The sequence below is a fragment of the Solea senegalensis genome, linkage group LG12 (genome assembly GCF_019176455.1).
Source record: "Solea senegalensis isolate Sse05_10M linkage group LG12, IFAPA_SoseM_1, whole genome shotgun sequence".
Classification (NCBI taxonomy): domain Eukaryota; kingdom Metazoa; phylum Chordata; class Actinopteri; order Pleuronectiformes; family Soleidae; genus Solea; species Solea senegalensis.
The window spans coordinates 8362172-8387696 of NC_058032.1; the positions used below are offsets into that span (position 1 = coordinate 8362172).

General features: G+C 39.4%; 3 protein-coding genes across 3 annotated transcripts; 1 reads left to right on the forward strand and 2 right to left on the reverse strand.

The window, feature by feature from the left end:
- Positions 1 to 592: 592 nt before the first annotated feature.
- On the reverse strand, positions 593 to 4152 carry smtnl1 (smoothelin-like 1). The gene is made up of 5 exons (XM_044040387.1): positions 3893 to 4152; positions 2282 to 2895; positions 2054 to 2168; positions 1809 to 1960; positions 593 to 1257 (listed from the first exon to the last, which is right to left on the reverse strand). Exons 1-5 carry the CDS (start codon positions 4148 to 4150, stop codon positions 870 to 872), a joined length of 1527 nt encoding a protein of 508 aa, XP_043896322.1. The 5' UTR covers positions 4151 to 4152; the 3' UTR covers positions 593 to 869.
- A 2319-nt stretch (positions 4153 to 6471) lies between these two features.
- On the reverse strand, positions 6472 to 7464 carry LOC122778460. Its single transcript, XM_044040390.1, has 4 exons — positions 7433 to 7464; positions 7291 to 7346; positions 6611 to 7206; positions 6472 to 6548 (listed from the first exon to the last, which is right to left on the reverse strand). The coding sequence occupies exons 1-4, from the start codon at positions 7456 to 7458 to the stop codon at positions 6540 to 6542; spliced, it is 687 nt and encodes a 228-aa protein (XP_043896325.1). The 5' UTR covers positions 7459 to 7464; the 3' UTR covers positions 6472 to 6539.
- A 9235-nt stretch (positions 7465 to 16699) lies between these two features.
- Positions 16700 to 25516, forward strand: slc43a3b (solute carrier family 43 member 3b). The gene is made up of 13 exons (XM_044040389.1): positions 16700 to 18346; positions 18683 to 18977; positions 19146 to 19275; positions 20272 to 20315; positions 20418 to 20494; positions 21252 to 21344; positions 21449 to 21588; positions 21944 to 22056; positions 22159 to 22305; positions 23022 to 23129; positions 23386 to 23572; positions 24356 to 24479; positions 24560 to 25516. The coding sequence occupies exons 2-13, from the start codon at positions 18791 to 18793 to the stop codon at positions 24686 to 24688; spliced, it is 1479 nt and encodes a 492-aa protein (XP_043896324.1). The 5' UTR covers positions 16700 to 18346; positions 18683 to 18790; the 3' UTR covers positions 24689 to 25516.
- Positions 25517 to 25525: the final 9 nt, after the last annotated feature.

Here is a 25525-nt window from a genome sequence, read left to right on the forward strand (position 1 = left end):
TCGAGTCATACTCTCTGCACAGGTCTCTAAGGTTTAGGAAATGTAAATTTCATCATTCACCCATTTCTGCGATGATCCACGTGGAGTCTATGCACTCACTGAACATGGTAACCATGGAAACTTACCTGAGGTTCTATCAGCAACCTACACATACACAGACCTACAAAAGATGACACAAATTCCTAAATGGAATTTGAGATCAGGCACACATGTGGTGACAGATAGACTGACAAAGACTCTTGTTATAATATGAACATAACTGCAGGCATGTACGTGCATGCAGAAGTGTGAAGCAGCGCTCCACAGATATGGTAAAGAAGACCCAGTCCTTAGTCTGGATATGAATTACAGCAGTGGTTCTCTTAGCTTTTTAGACTGAGGAACACCTGAGCTGTCTAAGTACCACCATAATGACCAAGGTGAAAATACAGTGTTGTAAATAAACTTACCAAATTCCCTTTTGGCTATTTCAGGTAACAGACTTATTCCTCATAAGACAATTTCATGATTAGATTAATACACATTGCATTAAACGTCACTATAAAGTATATATAATATAGTCCCTTACTATCAGGGGTACTCCATCCATCCATCACATTGTTGCCTTAAAGATTTTATTTATTAATGCTCCAAATAATTGTCATATCTAAACCTGTTATTTTAACTCAAGATTTTATACAAACACAACAAATACAATTATTAACATTTCTAGTTTATGTGCTCAAAAACAAACATGTCAGTAAAAGGAAAAGAAGCAAACACTTTCAAACGTACACAGCTAAATGTAACATTGACTCTTTCACTCAACCACAGCCATCAACAGTCTGTTTGGTCTTCTCAGTCTTTCAGTCACTTAATAATGTATCTGTCTAGGACTCGGCCTCCACTAACGCTCCTCCACCTTCCTCCATCTTGCAGCTCTTCAGTGCATCCTCCTGCTCCTTAGCAGTTCTCTCTGGATCAGCACTTTCTCCCTCTTTTTCCTCTTGGTTTTGCTCCGTCCCTGCCTCAGTCGACTCTTCTTCATCCTTCTTCATCTCTACCTCTCCCGCTGCATCTTCTCCTTTGTCTTTGTCTTCTGCCTCATTGCCACACTTGTCTTTATCCTCCTTTTCTTTATCCTTCCTCTCTTTCTCTATTTTGGACAGGCTGTGGCAGAGGGACTGGACGTATGTGAACACACACATGGGATCCGGATGGTTGCCCATCATGATCATATCAGACACTTCCAGCAGAGGGCAGCAGTCAGCCAGGGATCTGCAGGAAGAACAGTGACAGACAGAGAATAAGAAAAAGTGGGGGACAGTAACTATTACATTTACTTCTTTACTGAAATAAAATTGGAACATTCCAAAATTCATTGCATCATTGCAACTGTATTAAGAGTCACTTTTTAGATGTGAATGAATGTGTGTCACTGATCTGTAATTACATGATAAGAAATGTAGGTTTTTAGATTAAATGACATTGTAGGCAAGAGGGTCTACAATAGAATACAATTCAAAATAAAATAAATCTGTAATGCATTCTCCTTTTATACTGTAGAAATGTGGTGAATTTCTGGGTTGAATGTACATTTTTCAAGCTGGATATTTTTTAAGTTTTATCTTAAAATGTCCCATAGTTGTGGTTGTTGTCAGTGTATATAGCGTTTTTTTTTTTAAAACCCGATGTTATCATCAAAGTTTTTCTCTGCCGTTTAAGATACATTTTATTGTATTATGTGTTGTGCAATGCCTGCAGTTTTAACACCACGTGCATATCCTCAGAAGTGAACTTAAGTGTGAGAGGAAATAAATACTTCATACTCTGCAGTTTGGAAGGCCAGAGTGAAGTTTTTCTCCCTCTCCTTTTGACTGAGGGAGCTGAAGTCAAAAGCATCCGGAAAGAAACGGTGGATCAGTGCGCAGAAAGCCAGGCCGTTGCTCCAAGAAGAGGAGAAGTTTTCTATGTTGACACCCTGAAAGATGAAGGAGTGGGAAATGAATGTAGGCATGAGAGGAGGATATTTTCATTTAGACATTTCATGGAGTAAAACTGATGTTTAACTGACCTCATAGTTTCTGGTTTTACTGCGACACCACTGAAGCATCTTCTGTTTGATTGTAGCCCCTGTGGCCACAGCCGCAGGTGATCTCTGAACTTTGAAGTTGCGGGCTATCGGTGTCCTACAAAAATGTCACAAAATGTTGATGTTTGTTTGATGTTTCCCATCAAACCCACAATGCATGAACATTACTGTCACGGTCTAAACAGTGTGAAACTCTGGGTCGTGACTTACTCTGGTGCACCTTGTTCAAACTTGGCAATGATGCTGTTTTTAGTGGCTGCTCTCACAGAGCGTGCAGATTGCCTTGGTCGGGAAACAGAAGAGGAGGGAAGAGCACTCTTTCTTTTGGGTTTCCCTTGTTTTTCTCCATCTTTAATCTTTGCCTTGTCTTTTATCTCTACATCTGCTTCTCTGACTTGTTCTTTCTTCTCCGCCTCCTTTGCTTCTTTTCCACTCACATCTTTCTGCTCTTGCTGAGTTTCACTCTCATCTTCGTGCTTATTTTTGTCACTGACGTCCTCCCCTTCTTTCCCACTCTTGACCTCTTGCACTTGCTCTTCTTTCTTGTCTTGTTCCACCTCTCCCTCGCTGTCTTTTTTGTCATCTATCAGTGCAAGGTTGTTTTCATCAGTGGATGTTTTGTCTTTATCTTGTCCCACTTCTTCAGTCTCGTCTTGGAGAGGCTTTGATGTCCTCTGCGGCTCGTCCATATCTCCAGCACTGGCGTCCTCTCCTCCACCCTGGTGTGTGACTGTCTCCTTCATTTCCCTTTGACCTTCAGCTGTCTCTTTGTCTGAGTGCTCTATCTGTGTGTCTTCATTCATCTCGGGTCCTGGTTCATTTGCCTGGGGGGGATAAGAAACATAGTATTTATTTTTGTTATAGATTTGCTGTCAATCTAATTCCTAATTATTAACCTAATTATTATCTATTTTCTATTAAAATCTCTCAATATAAGCCCATACTGCTGTTTTATTAGTTGGTGTGTGTTGCAGGGAATAAGTTTCACTGTCCATGAATGTCCTCAGCCAAGAATCTTTATGAAATGTTTTGGCATCATAGTGGCACTGGCAAATAGTGAAGATAACGAATTGACGGCGTTATTGTTTAAATGATTAGGAACATGGAGGACACTATTCCTGTAAGCGTACTTTGCTTTAGGGTCATTACGAACAATGTAATGTGAGACCTGAAGTCAAGTCTGGGATTTGTTGAGTATCTCAGTGATGTGGATCCAACAGAGAGCTTTTCTTTGAAAAGCCATCACTTATTTCAGAGATTTCTTCCAAACTATTGCTATATTTTCATATTTAAAAGTTTAGTAGTATTTCATTTTTGCAAAATACACTATGTAAATGTCAATATTAACCCTGCTGTGTTTCACATGCAGTTGGGACACTCAGTCGAGGTCAGGCTTTAATCAAGTCGTGACTCATCAGTGGTACTAGGAAAATTCATTGTGTGCGTGTGTGTTACCTCTTTCTGACCTTGTCAGGATCAGTAGTCCTCATGGACACCAGAACCTGGTCCTAACAAGGAAGAGCCTCATTTCTGAGGAACTGGCTATGTTTAGAGCTAAGATTTGAAAATTAGGAATATGCTATATTTAGACTGTCTGAATGAAAGGAAGTAAAGGTCCAGTGCTGCACAAACTTTGTGTGTCACACGGAATGTGACCAGAAACACTTGTCTTGTCCTGCTGTCTTCCTCTCAACACCTGTCATGGCCACAAATACTCACACAGCCTATTCCTTATACAGAATATAACTCCACCAGTCATTGCAAGTTTTACAAATAAGACGTTTTTTTACTCTGCACTTTGATAAAAACCAAAAAAATCACCTGGTTGTTGTTGTTGGAGGTATCAGTCTGATTTGTCGTTGCTGTAGACTCAGATGTCTCCTGGCTTGACGACTCTCCATCCATGATGCTCAGATAAGTTTCTTTATTCAACGGATCAACTTTTGTTTTACTCCACGTCCCTCGGAACGATCCCTGCTTTTCCGTTGCCGTCACTCTTTCTGCCCTTCTCTGTCTGCACTGGCTTGTGTTTGTGATGTCTGTGTTGGTTTGTGGATATCTGCCGTCGCCTGTCTTCATGCGACACCCCCCCACCCTCTGCTCTGTGAGAGTTCCTCAGCTTCTTCATTTGACCTTTTGAACAACACACACTCCCGAAATAGAGCCATAGTGACATGGGCACAGTCCAGTAGGCCGGGCAGCTGCGTCTGCTGTGGAAACCGTGGCTGTACACAGTCCATTAGAAGTCAAATTTAGGTTACATTTACTTTAATTTGGCAGACATTTTATGAAAAAATTAATTAAATGTAATGTATGATGTATTTTTTTTTAATTACCCAAGAATGAGACTAACTCTGCAGAGGCCGTTACTTCAGACCACAATGTTTTTACAATGGCTCTCATTAGACAAACTAAACTGCCTTTGATTGGTTTTTACTGAAGACCGAGGGCTATTCAGCTGCAACATCAAACTTTCCCAATAACTGTTGCTAAAATGTACACACTGTTCTTTGCAGGTTCACAAATAAAGTGAGTAAACATACACAAAAAAGCATAAGTCATATGGTATTTACATAAAATGCCTCAAGTGGAGGATAACGTGGTAAAAGATGGATGTGTGAATGGATGTTTTTGTACATTGTATGCATCCCAAAATGTTATGAAGGCATATTAAATGCAAATTTAACATAATCAGTGATTGTAAGCATTCTGTATGAACGTGTCCTAAATTTGAAGAATCAAACTAAGCTTTCAATTTATGCTTATCCTTTCATCCGTTATCAACAAGTCTTGAAAAGGAGGCACATGAACCTCAATGACGAAAAACAAATTCTGTCACATGTCCATACCGTCTCACGGAGAATCATAGACAGGAAGAGTTGATGAAAAGGTTGTTTCTCATTTGTGTTCAATGAAAACCTTTATTTAACTACTATAACTATTTTGGCATGTCAACAGATGGTTTTCTTCTTTTGTATCCTGTCACTTTATAATGGTATAAAGGAGGTATAAAAAGTCAAGCCTCATCATCCACTCATTCAACACAGAACAGATGGGTTTAAAAATAAATATCCATCTTTATTTCCATTCTGTCTGTCATTACATTTCTCCCACATGGCTGTAAAAATGTCAACACGTTCTTGTGTATCTCTCCCTCCTGCTTACGGCCAGTCACTCATAAACAATTGTGCATCTGCTGCACATTTTCAAACATGTAGGCTTCTACTGAGAATGTGGCTGACAATACAATCACTGTCGTGTGTTTGAACTTGTATCTGCCACCTTTTAGGAGATTTTCTGGCAAACCAGGACCAGAAAAAAAATCAACGTTCAAACAGCAAAGACAAATTAAAAGCAATACTTATCATTTAGGACATTCCTGACAGGGTTTAAACACAAGGTGTACAATTTTTTCATTATACATTTTTAATTTCATTAAAAGGTATAATGGAAATATTTAAAGAAAATCATAAATATTTAAAGTAAATAGAAACATAATGTAAGAAAGCCTTTAGTAACTTTCAGACATAACCCCTCATTTCAGTGGAGATAATTGCAGACGCTGTTAAATGAGTCATCATTCAAGCATTTATCACATATTCCTTTGACCTTTCTAAGATTTGAACCGTTAGCGCTGGAGTGAGATGCACAACTGTTTAACAGATCAACATGAGGTGCAGATCACCTTGAAATTGATAGTTTTTGAAAAACGGGAGCAATACATTAACATGATCAATATTCCCTTAATTTGTCTCAAGGTTCCTTCAAATAGGTTTAGAAACAACTGGGTTCATATGACATGACATAAAATAGTATCTCTTAATTGGTGTTTTGAGTCCTTAACCTCAGATCAGTGTTACATTCAGGGTTTTTATATGAGTGATTTTATTGGCAACAACACTGCCATCATCAGTGTGGAGGGAGAAGAAACCTGTGACTGAGAACAAAAATGCAGTAGCAGAACATCTATAGCTTTGCCACTTTAGCGCTCATCAGAAGAGCAGTTGTCAGACATTGGTCCCAACCAGTACATTTAATTTGGAAATAAGATGGCAGCACAGCATTTTCTATAGCTCTGTCTTTTAAAACACGTTTAGAAACAGTCAGGTTGGTCCCATGTAGTTCACTGCAAGGTTATAATGGATTTTTCATTAGTTTCCTAGTTTGAAACTGTTTAGTAATGGAGTATTTGCCAGGTGCAAGACTCAAAGGGTGACAAGTATTGTCTCAAATACCTTTCAAAATTACTTAAAAGGACTATGTATGAAATGAATTTAGATTAGTTTTATAAAAACAATTCAGTTTGTTATTTGTTCTTTTTAACGCTAGATTTTATTCCAGTTAACAAAAATGTTTAAATTTTAGTTTGTTAAATATAATAACCTTGGTTCACCACCACATTAAAGTCACATTACCCAACATAAATATTTATTTGTGTCAGAAAATAATCTTCATGGGAGGGATCCATTTAGTAAACCTTAAAAATAAATCATCATTAGTACAAATTCATAAATTTTTGCCAAATTTATATCAACTTACCCCGCCAGAGAAGTAATGTCCTGCTTGGTCATCGGCAGATCCTTGGGAAACAGCAGGTTGACCATAGCCAGACACAGTCTTCACAGGTGGATCCTCCAAGCTCTCTGGTGCTTCAGGCTCAGTCTGCTCGACAGGATCAGGGTTGTCAGCATGATAAGGTCTCACATAGTGGGAGTCTTGCCAGTGATCTCTGCCTTGCTCAAAGCTGACGCTGGAGTGAGTGAGTGTGCCTGGCAGATATTGTCTAGTCAGGAACATGTGGTCATAGGGATAAAAGATCCAGTGTCCAGGCAGAGGTCGAGGTTGACTGGTGAGTTGTGGAGCAGAGGACTTCTTCATAGGGGATGGAGGAGGAGGTGGAGGGAGGTAGCCTTGATCCTCCGTCTCCCTTTCGTAGTCAGCGTGCTCATAGCTGTTTTCATAGTGAGACAGTTCTCCTGCCTTGAATGCTGATCCAGGAGGTGGAGGAGGTGGACGAGGTGGACTCAGATACTGAACACTACTGGACTCAACAGTTGACATTTCCTCCTCATCTGCAGGTAAAAACTGACTGGACACTGGTGCTGCTGCTGCTGCTGCTGCTGCTTTTTTAAAACCTGAAAACAGACGTTTGTTAAAAGGTGAATTAAACTGAACCATGTGAGGTTTTAGCAGCCTGGCTGTTTCTGTTTTTATTTTACCTTTTTTAACAGGGACACAGCATATGTCCATAATCAGCAAAGCAAATAGGGAAGCCCTGCAGTAATTTAAAAACAAAACAAGAGATAATTAACAACACACATTTCCCAACAACAAAAGCAGGAAAAAGAGCAACCAAGGTACCCCAAGAAAAAGCGTGCAGTCGTCATATTAAAGGTAAACGCTGAAGCCTGACGTCACGGAGGTGGTTTATAAAGAGTCATCAAAGTTTAACGATGAACAGCTGCTGCACTGAAAGTGGAGCAAACCTGAGGCGTTTGTCTAAATCAGCATCAGGTGCAAAAAATGTTGTCGTCTCTCAGCAATATTTTACTTTATGTTGATGTTGCAAGCTGAACGATATCAGCCTTAACTCAATTTTGTTGCAATGATTTTTTTCAACTTCGGCTTCACCTTCACGTTGTTATTATCTCCAGCAGACAAAAAAAAAACACATGAAAAACTAAAGTTGACAATAAAGCATTAAAAAACCTGTACAGTGAACTGAACAGGTGAGAGCAATGGGTTAAAATAAGTGATAAAATAAATATAATTATTTATTAAGTAGATCAGTAGTTAGTCAAGCAAAAACAACAGATTTTACAATAATCTATATCAATAGAGCATGTGTCTAATCAAAGAATCTGAAACATGTGAAATAGGAAATATGTTCATCAGGACCATCTAACATTGGTCATCTTATATTATGTTTCACACAATAAAGGTAAAAAAAAATCAATTTACCTTCAACCATTTTTACCAAGTGAGTGCACGTTCAATAAACGGCCACACGGTGCCGTCATCGTGTCACAAACAAACAAACTATAGGTCTGTTGAATAAGAATCGCATTTTTGAGGGTCTGAAAATACCCCAAAACTCACTGATCTTTTATTTCATGTTTTTTTCCAGTCAGTCAGTCAGTCAGTCATATCTCACCTGGTTTTCGTAATATTCCCCTGTTGCAATACCCTGCTCAGGTCACACTGCAGGAAAACCACGCAACAAGTCAAGTTCCTCTATAGTTTTTATATATTTTCTTAGTATGTATTACCTAAGTTGATATCTTAGCATCTCTGTTATTTTTTGGGTTAGGGTTCCACTTTATCCACTTTTTTATTCCACTTTGGATTCTGATTCTTAAATATTTACCTTTTTTAGACAAAAGGTTAAAAATTGGTTTAAAAAAATCTAATGATCTTTTCTATCTATGATAAATGAATCCTTTATATTTTAGCTTATTATTTTATCTTATTATTTTAGCGATGGAAGGTCCAATCCAAACCAAACTTGCTGTGGTTGATGATGGTTAGTTTCTGAAGACAACTATGCAAAAACGGTCAAGTTTGAAAACAGCGCCTCCAGAAATCAGTTTCTTCAATTTCGGGAATAACTTTTGCAGAGATTATTGTATCCAACTCAAAACGCTGAAAACGCCCAAAACACATGATGATGCGTGCTGAATTTGATGATGTATCGTTACATGGTGTCACCATGGCAATGGTGCAAATCGGATTTTTGCAAAAAACTATTTTTGCGACTTTGTGAATGCTGGTCCGTTCTGAACCAAACCTGCTAGGATTGATGATTGTCCCGCCCTGAAGATGTCTAAAAAAAAATTTCAAAGATAGCGCCCCCTGGTGAAAGCAGACAGAATTACATTTACAGTTGTTCATGCTGCTCTAACAGGGATTGCTACATCCATCTGTGACTTGTTATGCGAGACCAGAGACCTGTCTTGAACATGTCTGCAAAAGATGACCTCCCTACAGGAAGTGGAATGCCCGAAACAGCCCTCAAGCTCGAACCCGTTCAGAGCCGCTTGTGGTAGTAGTATTTTATTTCATTTTTAATTGTGCACAAAGTTTGGGAGTCACTCCCAAGATTTGTGGGCTTAATGGCTCTCAGCATACATTGGTTCAAACACAACTGTTTTTTTGTTTGTTTTTACATTTCATCAAAAATGATGTGTTTGGAAAAAGTTGAATGTACTTCCTGCTGAGTCCGGACCTTTACATGCACAAAAAAAGTTTTTTTGACCATTATCTTACCATTAAATCTACCTTAAAATAACATAGAAAATCAAGGGAATATTTCTATGTGCTGTTGATCCGAGAGAGGCATGGATATATGTGGATGTAACCTGGATGTGGAAATAAATGTGCAAACCCTTCTTATGACTCTTCCTTGCTTTGGTGATTGAGGAATTGAAACAGTACCTATGAGTCAAGCCCATAGGAACCTGCCTACAGCTAACAACCAGTCAAGCAGGGGGAGGATCAAAGGCCTTGTATTGAAGTTACTGCTTAAAAAATCTAAATCTGGTAATCCAAGTGGCTTTGATCTTTGCAATTATTGTGTACGTAACGTAGGAACCTTCTCGTTCGAGAAAATAAGAATTCACTATTTGCTTAATGGAAGAAGAACTGAGGGAGGAAAAAATAACAGGTAAGAAAGAACATTACTTTGACATGTGCAGTTGTATAAACATACATTCAGCAGAGACCAGCATTCAGTCTTCCCTAATTCAGATCAACAAGCTGTGTGAAGGTCTTAAAACATGTGCTTGACATGAAGCTATATGAAGCAATGTTGGGCAAATTTAAAAGGTGGATTATGTAGGCGGGGCTAGTACTTGGCTGCAGAGTTGATGGGGAATATCTCACTTTTGTTTCCAGATATTTGGGGTGGAAACATGGTGGAAGGGTGGAAACATACAAAAAGAGATTATGCACATAACGGGAAACCTTATGCCACTGTAAATGGCCACTTCATCACAAAACATATACAGATTTTTACAGGGATGGGAATCGGGATCGGTCAGTATCGGTATCGGTCCAATACTGGTCAAAATCACCAGATCGGATAGGAATGTAAAATCCGATACAATCCAAAAATCATATATGTCGCATGTTTCACTAAGCTTAGACTGTAAATATGTTCATAAAAATCAGCAAAATCATTTTAGTTGAGTCATGTTTACGCTGTTTATTTATTTTTTTAAAGAAAAAATTTTTTTTTACACAGTTGGAGAATTATTTCTTTGAAATGCACAAATGCATTAACAGCTTCATATGTTCATAAATGGTCTAAAAGGACTGTATCGGACTAATATTGAGATTGGTAGTTTGTGATTTGGTATTGGACACAAAAAGTGGTATCGTGCCATCACTAGTTTATTTGACCAATTTTCAGACATAAATGTTACTGGATCGTCATGCGACAGTGGATCTGAGATACATGTCTCATTCCCACAACAAAAGAGGAAGTTGGGATTGAAAAAAATTTATAAAACTGACAAAAAGTCGACTTCAAAGTCACTTCCTTCAAAGAAAGAAAAGCCCTACACTGCTCTTTACTGTGTCTGAGCATTTGGGCATCCTGACAGAGGCACGCAGGGACGAATAAAGCAATTTAATCCATGAAATAGAACTGCAACTAAATCTAAAACTAGAACTTCATTAGAATAACAAAAAGCTGCACATACAACATGTGCATGCTGTCTCTGTGTTACACACTGGAATGGTTCTGCCACAGCTGTTTTCACTTCTAGGTGAAGAAACAAACTCTAAAGTCAAATCTGTAGCTTAAATAGCCAGGAGATAATTTTTTTTTTGTTTTATTTTTTAACTGCAGAAACATAAACATTGTGTAATCCAGATTGTTTTGGCTTCATGAAAACAGTGACAATGCGAACGTTTTTTTTCAGTCAAACTATAGATGTTATTTGGGTTTGTTAATTTAAGAACAGGTGTTTGTCAAGAAATAACAGACGCAACAGTAAATGTATTTGTGTTTCTCAGCACGACATTTGTGTAATGATGTTTGCATTATTCAACTCATTTGACAAACTGCTTCTTTTATTTGTCTGGATACATATTTACATTACATTACATTTAAAGTGAACACATTGCCTGCAGTATATCAAACATATCTGTCGTGTCCTCAAAAGGAAGGAAAAGCACAGAAACAAGAAGGAACTTGCTACATTTTTGTAAAACTCACCAACTGGGAAGATTTTTGCACAATGTGAGTAATCTAACTGTGTGTAACAACATTTGCTCACCCCTGCCTTTTTATGTTTTGTGTGAAGGGCTGGTAAGTCTTCTTTTCAAAAATGTATATGGTGTTTTCCATGTAGCCTTGCATTGTTGTGTAAAATTGTCCAGAGATTAGTATCAAACATATGTAAACTTGGTCTAAGTATCAAATATTTTTTGTAATACGCTATTTATAACTGGTATATGATATTTCGATGCACAAATACCATTACAATGTGTCTCTCCAGTGTAGACACAATCTGATCAAGGAGATAACTGGAATATTTGAGGGTCCAATTTTGAACAAACCCAGTTTTGTCCAATTTTGACAACTTAAAGTCAACATTCGACAGACATTTTCTTGTCTAAGGAGTGAAATGGGGGGCTTGGTTATGGGTTCGAGGGAGATGACCAGATTCAAATGATTCATTAAGCATCTCAAGTAACAAGGGGGCCAGCTTCTGCCAACATTTATTTTTAATTCAGAGGAATAGTCTGGTATCTGTTCCAGGACATTCCCCCACTTTGCAAAAACAACACCACTGTGTTAGGTTCTGCAATAGTGATTGGCTTCTCCAAATCTTTTGCTGCCGAATCAATCGAGGAAATATCCAGATTATCAAAGACAAACTGTTAAAATCAGGGGTAGAGTCTGGATCACGAGTAAAGAGACTTGTAAAATGCCTTCAGTTGCCAAGGGTTCAGCATTATTTGGCGGAATTTGTTTGGATTTGTGGGATGTGATGAGATGCTGATGTCTTGACGTAACTGTTGTGCCAATAACTTGCCAGCTTCATCAGCATAATTCATAATTTATTAATCTATCAACCTGTGTTTAACGCGGTGAATCTCACTGAGATTAAAAACCTCTTTTTCAAGATATCGGCAGCATCACATCAAAACACAAATAACAACGTTACACTGAATGAAAAAGATGGATGACTGAAAATACAAGTACATAAGATGGAATCAGCCTCAAATACTCAGAAACAGGAACAGAAAGCAACACATAATCCTGGGAACAAAAAGAGTAACGGCCGCTACTTTGTAAGCAGTATCGACCAGACTGAAATGAAATAACACACACCCACCCACCCACCCACACCACATAAATATTCTAAAACCATGTCCACACATTTCCGACGTTGGTTTCCCACGTTAGTTTCGCCTTTATAAATCACAAATAACTCATAATTAGGCGCAGCTTTGCAAGTCGTTGCCCATAAATGGTCATTTTCATTCATCTGGAGTGATTGGAAAGTTATGAGGGAAGAGAAGAATCTGAATATGTGCAACCATAACCCGTGCTCTCGGTTACATTACATTACATGTCATTTAGCAGATGCTTTTATCCAAAGCGACTTACAAAAGTGCATTTAAACATTTGGGTACAAATAAGAGCTAGAAGTAAGTAAGAGCTTCAAGTAGAACAAACTATGAAGTGCTAGTCATAAGTGCGATGTACAAGTTTTTTTTGTTTTTTTTGTCGTCTTTGACCTTATTATCAGCACTAATTTAAATATTTTCTGGCAAAAACGAATACTGTGTATTTAAATTTGTATTTGCCCCGGGGAGGTTATGTTTTTCATTAGTGTGGGTTTGGATGATTACCGAAGTATGTTCCCATTAACCTTTGATAAGAATCTACCCAATGATCATCAGTCAGTCATCATCTAACCCAGGGGTAGGGAACCTATGGCTCGCGAGCCAGGTGTGGCTCTTTTGATGATTGTATCTGGCTCGCAGATTTCGGCTTTTCAGATAAAACATAAAATATTATCACTTGTTTTAATCCATCCATCGATTTTGGAAGTGGAGGAAACGCAAGTGAATGACATAAATGCAGCACCGTTCTATTCCCTGGCTTTGGATGAGTCAACAGACGTAAGTCATTTGTTGCAGTTTAGTGTGATTGCAAGATATGCTGCTGGTGACACACTGCATGAAGAAAGTCTTGCTGTTCTGCCAATAAAAGGGTCCACAAGAACCAGAAGTCGCATTAATGGTGAGTATTATAACAACATTATTTAAAAGAATAAATTCAGAGGCTTATTATACTCACATTTAGTTAAATTCAGTCTTAAAATATATTATATGGCTCTCACTGAAATAAATTTGCAAATATTTTGCTTTCATGGCTCTCTGAGTCAAAAAGGTTCCCGACCCCTGATCTAACCGCTTTATCCTCCACCAGAGGGTCGCGGGGGGTGCTGTGCCAATCTCAGCTACATCGGGCGATAGGCGGGGTACACCCTGGACAGTTCGCCAGTCCATCGCAGGGCCACACACAACTAGAGACAAACAACCATTCACGCTCACACTCACTCCTACGGTCAATTTAGAATGTCCAATTTACCTATTCCCCACATTGCATGTTTTTGGACTGTGGGAGGAAGCCGGAGAACCCGGAGAGAACATGCAAACTCCATGCAGAAAGGCCCTTGTTCCAACCGGGGCTCGAACCCGGGTCTTCTCGCTGCAAGGCGAGAGAGCTAACCACTACACCACCGGGTGGCCCCTACCCAATGATGAAAACATTTATTTATTTATTTATTTTTTCAAGAAATCCTCTTATAGTGGGAACTTAAATGGGGAGTTAGAAAAAGCACTGCCTATCCAGTGGTTGTGCTATAACAATGTGTGTGTGAATGGGTTTTGAGTGGTCTTGATGACCACTGCCAGTCACAAGGGGTGTGCCACAGGCCTCTATTCTCGGCTCACTTTCATAATCAAATTTTCAAGAAATCCTTGAAGTAAATCCTTTTCAAGAAATCCTCCAAGTAAATGAAGAATTGCTCCATCATATTGAGTCCATATACATGTTCTTGGTGTCTACGCACATCTAGGGACCTCAGAGAACGTATAACCAGTGATAGAAATATTGTGTTACTATGCCTAAGTAAATTTGAGTACACCAAAGGAGAAAAGTGAAAAGTAGTAGCTTCTCCCCTTTTTAAAAAGAACGACAAAACCCTGTACCACGGGTGGATTCATGATGGTATAAATGATTGTTTTCGTCCAGTCCAGTATTTGAAAATGAGCCCAAGAAAGACATTTCTAAACATTATTTTTGCACTGTATTAGGGTCTTAACTTTGAGCAACAGTTATTTGTATTAAAAATAATAAAATAAATAAAATAAAATAAAAAATAATAATAATTTGTATTACTATACTTTTTATAGCGGATGAATATGACAGTAGTCGGTCAGGCTTAACCAGGTTTAAACAGATGACTTTAGGTGAAATTCGTTGTGCTTATATAAGATGGTAAAAGCAGGTATACAGATCCAGTAAGACTTGATCCACTGGATTAAAATGTAAGTATTTCAAGTGCTTTTGCAGGTGGTAAAGTGTTTAAGCACTAAGGTGGAATGCTTTTTGGATGCATATGTAGTGAATATTTCAGTATTTCAGGGAATATTTCACATATTTCACTGATTTTATCAGTCAAGCTAATATTACGCGTTGTCTGTTTGTGCAGATAAAATCTTGATTTAGGGCAGTAATTTAACAAGAATAACCAGAATTTATTTCTGGTTATTTTGGTTTAAGGAAAACAACTTGAATAACCAGAATTTATTTCTGGTTATTCAGCCTTCTGCCATCTGAGTTGCAGTTTCACCTTATTTCACAGGTGTAGGCATGAGTCAGAGTCTTAAGTCAAGGTTTTTAAAAACATTTTTTTAATAAATCCTTAACTTAGTGTAGAAAATGACGAGCGCCTTCTTTAGTGTGTACTCAAGCTTAATTAAAGAGGCCATTTGCAGAGGTTTTCTTGGCTTTTAATTAGGTTTTAATCATTAATCTGGGGCGTGTTCCATTCCATATGTTTCATTGAGTGAAATACATTTAAAGCTGTAGTACGTAACTCTTTTTTGGGTGACGTTATTATTCCATGTCTGTTTGGTGTTTGTGAACAGACGCAATGTATAACTATTTGAAAGTTGCGTCATTGATTTGAGAATGGTCTCATGTGTAATTTGTAAAATGTAACTCATTCTCATCCCGAAAGCTTCCTACCAGGATAGGACTGAGGTCAAGGTTCGGGCCAAGAAAGGAGATAAAAAATAACATGTAAACATGAACCACGTTACCACACATTTATATCTTTTATTTAAAGGGCTGTAATGACGAGTAAACCTAAAACTTAATTCACATTCAATTACAGAGTTGGATTGAATTTGAACTGTTTTTTGAAATTTTATTTTCAGATCTTTTACTAATAAAACTTGTTTTAATTGACAGAAACACAGTAAAGAGCCGTGCAGGGCTTTTCTTTTTTTTTTCTCAATTCCAACAGTTATGTCTGGAAATTAGTAAAAAAAAAAAAATGTTTTTTGGGTGAAGTGGTCATTTAAGTTTTTTTTAATTTTCTTCTGGTGTCCTTATTTACTGTATTATTTGTTTATTTAGTTATTTGTTTGTGAGCTCATTTGTGTGTATGATTGATTGATTGATTGATTGATCGGGTGATAGAGGGAGAGGTGTGCAGCTCTGATTAGCTTAATCAGCATTGTGTAAAACCATTGGTTTTGAACATAACAGACACACACACACGTGAAATCAGTTCACATCAGTTCAAGGAAGAAACAAGCGAGTGACAAATAACACACCGCATCAGATCATGCAGGATTGGTACACGCCACTATATTTTGGGGTTCTGTCACCACGTGTTCTAGTCATGTGGTGTTTAATCTCATAGAAGTCATGAGTGAGATGGAGAAACAGAGTCGCGTGTTTTCGTCAGAAAGATGACGACATTGCACCCTTACAAGTTACTGATATCAGCACTTTTCCTTCTTGGCACGAATGTGGAGCGTGGTTGCTGGTTATGCAATCACTGACACATGCACATTTGCAATTGGCAGAAGGTTTGGAGTTCTACTAGGAAAAGGTTGGCACATAACATGTCTGAATAGAACATGTTATCTTTGCACAAAACAAAATACGAGATTGTGAACATTTCAAAATATTTTTCTTCTCCCTAATGTGCAAAAAGTAAAAAAGAAATAACCAAAGTGAAAACCGTAACCCAGAACTGCAGTACAAACCGAACTGTAGACTTGTTGAACCGTTGCACCCCTTAGTGAGTACATGTCGGTTGAGGCCAGTAAAACGTCTGTTGTAGTAATCCAGACTAATGGCGCTTTTCCACTTTTCAGTTCGGGCACGTTTTTTGTTTTTTTGCTTTTCCATTAGTGATAGTACCTGGTACTTTTTTTAGTACCTGCTCTTGGGAGGTTCCAAGCGAGCTGAGCCGATACTATGTGTGACGTCGACAGACTGCCGGCCACTGATTGGTCAGAGTGTGACGTCACTGGAAGAGTCATGAGCACGACGTCCGACGCAAGAATCAAACCAAACAATGCCGAACTGTAGATCAGTTAAAAAGACTTGAAAATCCTGAAAACATGTGTTAATCACGTCATAACTCCTTCCACCAAGTACAGTGAAGACAACTGCTTTACACGTCACTATAGTTACTAGTTTGTGTGTTTGTTAGTGTTGTGTGTCGCATATACAGTGAAGTCACGGCAGTTTCCTGCAGTGGTGCTCCGCCCACGTTGTAGAGGTACTACAGTATCGGAAAACCACACTAGATCGTGTAGAATAGTGCCATGCTGTGCTGACACTGTATCGTGGAGAAGCCCCATAACTGACCAACAACCTTGAAACTCCCTGAGTGTAGTTTGAGTTCAAACCATGGGGAAAACATTTAGCAAGTTTTGTCTGGTGGAGTGGAGACTCTCAAGGTCTATTCCAGAAATAAAAGCGGGGACAGGATGTCACCTTTTAAATGCGTGTAAAAAAACACATTCTGAATCTTTAACATTCCAAAAGCTTATTATGCTTCACACAATATCAACGATATTGAAATATGCATGAGGTCAGAAATTCTCCTGACACACATAAACAAATGCAAGTCTGTGAGTTTTAATCTCACTGTGTGAGTCCAAAAGAAAGCTCTGTCCCCATCAGTCTTACCAGTCAAACCTACGCCCTTGAGTCACAAACTGGTTTTGAAGGTAAATGCGTGGATAAAAAAAAAAGAATTAATTCAGGTTGGCAGGACAGCGGGAAAACTAAAATCATCAACAGACAAAACTGATAATAAGATCGTGCTAATGGCAATATACAATAAATGGCCACTTTATTAGGTACACAGGTCACATAACATGGCAGGAGAGGCACCTGGTGTGGTCCTTCTGCCTCAAGGGTTTGACATTTTGTCCAGCTACAACAAGTATGTCACTTTCAATCCTCCTCATTCTGATGCTCAGTTTGACCTTCAGTAGGTCATCTTGAGCAGCATTGAGCTGCAGTCATGTGACTGGCTGATTAGCGAATTGATTGAAGAGATGACTGATCCAGTGATGACAGAAGTGGGCTCAGTTGTATGAATGGGCAGAGGAACTCAAGTGATTAACGGAAACAAAGGGGGTTAAACACTAGCAGTTTCACATTTTCGATGACTCTCTCGGTAAACAGGTCCAGAGAACCAGTTTCCACACAACTGTTACCAAGTTTTTTCTTCTTTTTTTTTTAAGGAGTTACATGACCTATGGGGGAGACGTGCACAGCAGCATTAACATCTGGAATCTGTTTCAAAGCTTAACCAGAGGCTGACATTGGGACACTTCCTCATTCGGCTCACAGCGAATGATCTGCCTCCATCTTGTCTTCTCCCTTGTGTTGCCTTCTGTTACACCAACTGTCCCCGTGTCCTCCTTACCAACATCCCCGAAACTTCTCTGTGGTCTTTGTCTCCTGCACAGCAGCTCCACCTTCATAAAGGGTTTAGTTTCATGACTTCTCAGAGAGAAGCAGAGGAGTTTCCTCCAAGACAGTGTCAGAGACAGAGTGGACTTTTAGAGAGGGAGGGACCTGGAAGGAAGAGGAGGGAAAAGAGCTGATGTGTATAAAGGGGGATATGGGCAAAAGCAGTGTGGTGTGATTTGTTGGAGCACTTTTCTCTTTTGGATTTGTTTCCTGAAAAATACAGAGTGGTAGGCTGTAAGGTGGGTAGCATGAATAACATGTTTTTCTTTATTGTCGTTGGATATTTCTTCCTTTTTCAGCTTTAAATGTCTCCTTAAAAAGCATGCATGCCTTTCCCGTGTGTCTCCTAAAAACACTCTGGTTTCTGTGTAGATTAGTCTGCGCAGCTCGTCATGTTCTATGTCCAGATGTTTAAGACATCTGCTCCTCTCTTGCTTGAGGAGCAAGACTTTTTATACATTTCCAGCAGTGAGTTTGTTGCATTAAATATGCAGAAGTATAGCTGGAGTCAACACTACATGCTTTTGTTCAATGCTGTGTCAGACAACAACTGACATTCCTCATTTTTTTGGCAGGTGCAGAGGCAGAGGTGTGTGAGTGTGGGTCTCTAATAGTCATCATCTATGCACATGGAAATATAGATATTCCATATTGTCTACCTGCATCTGTGAGTGTGCTGGACCATGGCCGGGCGTGTGAGTGGCTTGGCGGTGAGGCGCTACCTCACCTTTTTCTCAGGTCTTTTTGAGTGCCTGTGTTTCGCCGGTGTTGTTTACGGATGGGCTTCGCTTGTCTTTGTGCTCAAGAAGGACAACTACTTTGGCTCTCTGTGCGTCAACACCACAGGAGTCAATGGAACACACAAATTAGGTCAGTGTGATGCTCTCTACCTCCACAGCTCTCTCTTCTGAATGTGTAGGGATATGCATGACAGCAAAAGGATTAATAATTGAAACTTCCCTTGCTTCACACACTGCTTAAAAATATTTTAAAGAAATGCTTTTAATCATCATAGTCTCTGTTTTTGTGTGTTGGCAGACTGCAGTGGACAGGATGAAAAGTTCTCGCTCGTCTTCACCATCGCTTCCTTCATGAACAATTTCATGACGTTGCCCAACGGCTTCCTCTTTGACTATTTTGGCACCACCGTGGCCCGGATCTTTGGAATGTGAGTGAATGGCTTGTGGAGTTAAAAGAGATCATGTGTCTGATTCCAGATTACATAGATTATATCAGATGGAAACAGTTGGGTTGTTAGTAGGATATCAGTGTCATTATCATTATTGATTACTGTGAAGCGTTGTGATACTGCAGTTACACATCCTGGTGAGTTGAGCATTTAACAATTATCGCTCATCCGTCCACACAGCATTCATAGTGTGGACTCTCTTGTTTTTTCTCGTGAGCTGCAGCTATTAATAATAATGAAACATCTACATGTGCTTTTGGTCAAGCTATAAACACATACTCTAGAGATAACAATGGTCACATTCCACAAATGATTGCATGACTGCCCCCTACACTCAAAAGAGAAATAGAAAAAGAAGGGAGAAATAGAAAAGCACAGAATACTAATGATGCTTTGTGGAATCACACAAAACAGTCTGTTCTGATTTCACTCTGGTATTTGGCCCTGAGAGATTTCTAAAACTCTTTGATACAATAAAAGCTGTTCTCTCGCAAATGCAGCTTGGAACACATATTAAACAAATATCGAGACTGATACAGAGCATGTGTACATATCTCTGCCTGGCACACTGATGTGATGTTCAGACTGCGGGACTAAAACTCCCCTCCACTGCCTCAGAATAGCACCTCACATGCAAACAAGTCTGACCAGGTTATTGCCCAAATACATCTAATACTAAAATAACAACCTGGTAAGGGCACCCATATGTTTCAACTTAAAAAGGGAGGATGAAAAATAAATTCCAAGGAATCCAAATATGAGCATGGGGGATTCTTGGATTAGCAGAGTCCAAGGGAAGAATATTTAGTTGTCCAAAATGTTTAGTTTAATTTTATTTGCCAACACTGTGACTATTTTGGTTTGTTTTTACAATCTCAATTTCTTAACTTTGCAATTTGAGACGCAAAACAGACGTGAAAGCTATCACTGCCATCATCACTCTATGTTTGTCTTTTTTCTTTTCACCCTCACCAGATCCATTTACACTACAGGATCCCTGATGATGGCCTTTTCTTCAAGTAAAACTTTTTTTTGTATCTGCTTGTTCTGTTCTCACATGGGCTTTTGGTGTCACGGCTAAAGTGGATCTTCATTTCTCTTCATCTGTCTTTTCCCATCAGGTGTGCCCGACCTGCTCTTCCCTGCTCTCTCTCTACTGGCAACTGGAGGAATCTTGTTTCTGGTCACCAACATGCAGGTAATGCAATTAGAAGTTGCAACAAGACACATTCATTTCCACAATAAGTTCTCTATATATATCTGTAGTTTAAGTGAATATTGAATATTATATTTACATTATATTAAGGTTGGGTTTATGTATGTGTATTTCTGCCACTTCCTGGTCTCTCCATTTGTGCTCTGTCTCACAAACTGGTCCTATCGTTTTTCATGATTTTTCAATACTTCGTAACTGTACTTAAGTACACAATCCGACTTTATTTGTATTTCCACTACATTTCCTCTAACTATCTTCGTTTCTCATTACTACCAAATAAAGTAATGGTCTGTATTTATGTCGTGCTTTTCCAGTCTTGATGAGCTGCTTTACACTATAGTTTGTTCATTCACATGCCGCAACATTAAGTGTCTTGCTCAAGGACACATATAGACTAGCTGAGCCAGGACCCACGCGCCCTACCACTGAGCCACCATTTCTCAATGCTAACTCCTCCCTTTTTTAATACTTAAACTAAAACTTAAGTACATTTTATATCAGAAAATTACTTTTGATACTTAAGTACAGTAAATGTCATATACTATAAATAATATTATAAAAAAGTGACTTCAACTTCTACCAAAGTCATTTTCTGGTAAGATACTTGTACTTTTACTCAAGTATACCTTTCAGGTACTTACAAGACGGGTCCTCAGCGAGTTTGTTGTGAGTGCATGGTTTTTCTTAGGCTTTGAAATAAGGCATCCGTCTTCATGGATTTAAATTTCTTTCCTAAAAGGTGGGAAACTTGTTCGGCGTCCATCGCTCCACCATCATCACTCTTTATAATGGCGCCTTTGACTCCTCCTCTGCTGTCTTTTTTGTCATCAAGGTGAGAAGCATCATAGGAACTCAATTATAAAATCCACCACATTCATTTATTCATTCATCTATGGTGTTTCAAGTACTAATGCTGATCTTCACCCTGTGTTACAGATGATCCATGAGATTGGTATCTCTGTCCGGACCTCCTTCCTCTTTCTGTCGGCCTGCAGCGTCATACACTTGGTCAGGACTTTCTTATTGCTGCCCAGGAAATTAATTCCCTACCCACTGCCGGATAATTACACATACGGGTATAAATCTCTAATGCACCATGAACATCACCCCCTCACGTATGTCTGTAATGTGTCATACATGGTGTGTCATGTGTAAATAGGCCATATTATGTATGTATTTCTTCAAATACAAATGAATCTATATAACTATATGTGCTTTGTATGTTTGATTGATGTGAACATGTAGTGCCCAACCTTATATAATATATAAGCAAATGAGTTAAGTCTATCAGTTCCACAAGACTCTCTGTGTTTCTCAGTATGAACTGTAGCTTAGACTAATAGAATATTTATTCAAAAATTAGATTTTAGTACCACAGTTCTCCTTCATTTCCCCGTGCCTGAATCCACTGTGACCTTTGCCCTCTGTCAGGATAACCTGTGGTAAATCAAGTACTCAGACCTCCAAGGTTGCACTGAATGCTGAAAAGCCAGCGATGACAGAGGAACTCTCTGTGAAACAAGTCCCGATTATAGAAACACCAGGTTTGTGTGTGCAATACAGCGACACTGATCAGTACTGTATGGGAAAATATATGTCATCATGAGTTTCTCCACTACAGCCTCTCTCTGTTTCCTCCTCTCTAGTGGAGAAGACTTTCCGCCAGTGTATTCTGTCCTGGTTCTTCTTGTGGCACCTGGTCTGGTTGTCTGTGATGCAGTTCAGACATATCATGTTCATCGGCACCCTCAACCCCATGCTGAACAGGCTGACAGAAGGAGAACCGTCGCTGGGTAAACAACACACAATCACTGCACATCACCTCCTCCAGTCAGTGCTTACTCGTTAGCCTCTGCCATTAGCCACACATGACCACAACAGTTCTGAGAAAGGAGAGAGAAACTGAGTACTTCCAGGAAGTCCCCATTATTACCTCCTGTGTTCTTCCAACAGGCTGTCATGCAAAACCATCAGACATGATTGAGGGGAGCATTTGTGTCACCTGAAGTCATAAAGTTCTCTTTTCTGACTTTGTTACTAACCACTTTAACAAATTTGGACAAGTAAAAAAAAGTCAAAAAACTTAAAAATGGCTTCTACACCAAGTGACAACCGGTCATGATGTCACCCATAAGAATCTGAACTCTAGATTTGAAGCATCAGCTGGCTGGTTCCAATGTTTTTTTTATTAAAGATTAGCAGAATAGACCAGTTCCTCTTTTGTGTTGCTATTTATTATCTGGACAGGAATAGAATATGTACTGATCGGTCTCATGAGGCTCACTTTAGTCTGTCCAGTTTTTGTTTTTACTGTACAGGCACAAAATAAACCACTTCCTGTTTGCGGCACTTACTGAGAAACAGTGTCGTGAGGAGCTGATTGGCTAATTTTTAGTAATTAAAAGTTAATCACTAACACTTTTATTAGTTGGTCGTCCTTTTATTGCTTTATTGTATTGTTATCTTTTCAGTTTTTGTCTCACCACCTCACCTCTGACTTTTCCTGCAGTGAGCAGCTACCTCAACGCCTTTGCCATCACACAGCTGTGCGGGGTGCTGTGCGCCCCCTGGAATGGCTTCATCATCGACCGACTCAAGCGCAGATACCAGAATAGAGGTAAACAGGAAAAGTAAGGGAAAATACGGGGTTGCAGGTTGGAATCTTAACAGACTCTAACCTCTGAGCAAGGTACCCAATCCCCATTGATTGGGTTAGTTGGACATACTCAATTGAGGAGGGTTGTGTCAGGAGGGGCATCAAGTGTCAGAAAATCTCTGCCAAATCAGGCAGTGTATAAAACATTATACATTTAATGTGCTGTTATTGTAATTTTACAGCAGAAACGGTTAAATCTATGTGTTTGTGTGTGTAGGACTGAATGAACAGGAGGCAGACCTGCAGGCCACGGTGCTTTCCCTCTTCATCACAGCGCTGCAGTGTATTTTGTTCTCAATCTGTGCCACCATCCCATTTCTGCCACTTCAGTACTTCACCTTCGTCCTGCAAGTGCTCAACCGCTCCTTCCTTTATGGCGGCAACGCAGCTTTCATCAGTGTGGCGTGAGTATCAGTGAACACAGTGACGTGGTTTGTTGTGGAAACGTTCACTGTCACATTCAGGATTCAGGGGAACACCCAACAGCCCATCACACTCGCTACTGATTTAATGTTAAAAAGACCAATACAGTTTGTTTAGGATGCTGCATAAAGACAAGAGTAACTCACAGTGGCTGGTCAGGAGGAGATGTAGCAGAGAAGTGGGTTTCCAGGCTGAGAGGCAGACAGGTGGACACAATCAGGCAAAGCATGGTGACCAAAGCAGAACAAAGGAGAGCTGGACCAAAAAAGGTGTAACTATAGATGATACAAAAAAACAGACTAGATTCTGGACTAACTAGAGTTAAACTAGACATATACCACAATGGATAGCTGAACGATGCGGTGCAGAGAGCCAGGTGCTTGATCAGAGCAGGACAGGAGTCTCTTGATGAGTTGATTAACTGCAGGTGCAGTGATAAGGCGGGTCTTCAGGATCCAGGTCAGCCACACCCCCCCACCGAGCAGACACTCAAGCCAAACGACAGGAAGAGGGAGAACAACCCGCTCTAATCATGAAACAAAAACCATTTATACATACTGACATATCAACAAATAATAAATGACAATACAATTTTGATTATGTCAATACAGAGTTGTCCCAAACTCTAACGCAGTAATTTAAGGCCACAAACAAAAGCACTCAAAGTGGATTTGCCTCATCCACTGAATGCGTTTTGTGTCTTTTTGATGCTCATCTCTCCCTCTCTCTCTCTCTCTCTTACCTTTCGACACCTTTTTGTTTAGTTTCCCACCACGACACTTTGGGAAGCTGTTTGGTGTGGTCATGGCTCTGTCTGCCGTGGTTTTGGCACTACAGTATCCCTGCTTTTCTCTGGTGAGGGACGTTCTGGATGGAGACCCTTTATATGTGAGTACATGATACAGAATGAAAACAACTGTCGATCTGATCCCTGACCGTACTCTAAAAACATCCTTGTGTGTCAACAGTTAAACATCGGTCTGGCGGTGTTCTGCCTATTTGCCTTCATCCACCCCGCCTGTGTCTTCCGTCACTGTCGAAGAACTGCAGCCGCAGCTGCCGCAGCCTCCTCTCAGATTATGAGCATTCATAGTTAAATGTATTTGCAGTTGAGTGTGACTTGGGGCTCACAGCCATGTTGACGATCAAACTTAACAGCTCGTGGTTCACTGTCCGCTCTGACTGACCCTCTGTGTAACCTAAAGCTCTTGTGAGATTACAGTTTGTCCTTGTTTGATCAAACCAAAATCATTTTTACAGAGGGTTCATTGTAGCTCCTCCCCAAAATATGTCCACACTTATAACTTAACATACATAACATAATACATAAACTGGGGCTGAAAAATATGAGTAAATTGTAATTGTGAGTTTTCTGACACATCTTTTCTTTTTTAGTCAAGCTCCTGTTAAGTATTGCTATTTAAAAAAAAATGATGGAGCATTAAGACAAAATATTAGCATTTGCAATGTAATGTAATGTATGATCATTTAAAGATATGAACATCTGGCATATAGAACATGTGTGGGTTCTTTAAGTATGACAGGCACTAGCTCCGTGAACGTGCACAGCGAGGAGACACAAAAGTGACGCAGCTGATATTGTGGAGTTAAATATGACTTCTTTGTCTGTGCGACATACCATTTCTCAGGAGTTGGATGTCTGTGTCGCTCAGTGGCAGAATTTGGTGACGTCGGCTTCTTCTGCACATGTGAAGAGATGATGAGTTCACGTTTTAGATCATCTTTCATTGTCCCCCCCCTCGATGGACATGTGTTGCTCAATGGTGCTAGAAATGAGGCCAGTGCATTTTAGATGAGCAGTAAAGGGAATTAGCCCCCCGCCCCCCATTATAAAGAAATGAACATAGAGATGAATGTTTTTCACTGTGAAACAAATATATATATATATATATATATTAAAACATTTAATTTAC

Excerpts from the sequence above, each read along its gene's own strand:
- smtnl1 (XM_044040387.1), bottom strand. The coding sequence starts at position 4,150 with ATGAAGACAGGCGACGGCAGATATCCACAAACCAACACAGACATCACA. Across the intron at positions 2,169-2,281 it reads TTTGAACAAGGTGCACCAGA|GACACCGATAGCCCGCAACT; the intron begins GTAAGTCACGAC and ends ACATTTTTGTAG. Across the intron at positions 1,961-2,053 it reads GTAAAACCAGAAACTATGAG|GGTGTCAACATAGAAAACTT; the intron begins GTCAGTTAAACA and ends TTCATCTTTCAG.
- LOC122778460 (XM_044040390.1), bottom strand. The coding sequence starts at position 7,458 with ATGACGACTGCACGCTTTTTCTTGGG. Across the intron at positions 7,347-7,432 it reads ACTGCACGCTTTTTCTTGGG|GGCTTCCCTATTTGCTTTGC; the intron begins GTACCTTGGTTG and ends AAATTACTGCAG. Across the intron at positions 7,207-7,290 it reads CTGTGTCCCTGTTAAAAAAG|GTTTTAAAAAAGCAGCAGCA; the intron begins GTAAAATAAAAA and ends GTCTGTTTTCAG.
- slc43a3b (XM_044040389.1), top strand. The coding sequence starts at position 18,791 with ATGGCCGGGCGTGTGAGTGGCTTGGCGGTGAGGCGCTACCTCACCTTT. Across the intron at positions 18,978-19,145 it reads CAATGGAACACACAAATTAG|ACTGCAGTGGACAGGATGAA; the intron begins GTCAGTGTGATG and ends GTGTGTTGGCAG. Across the intron at positions 21,589-21,943 it reads CCGGATAATTACACATACGG|GATAACCTGTGGTAAATCAA; the intron begins GTATAAATCTCT and ends GCCCTCTGTCAG.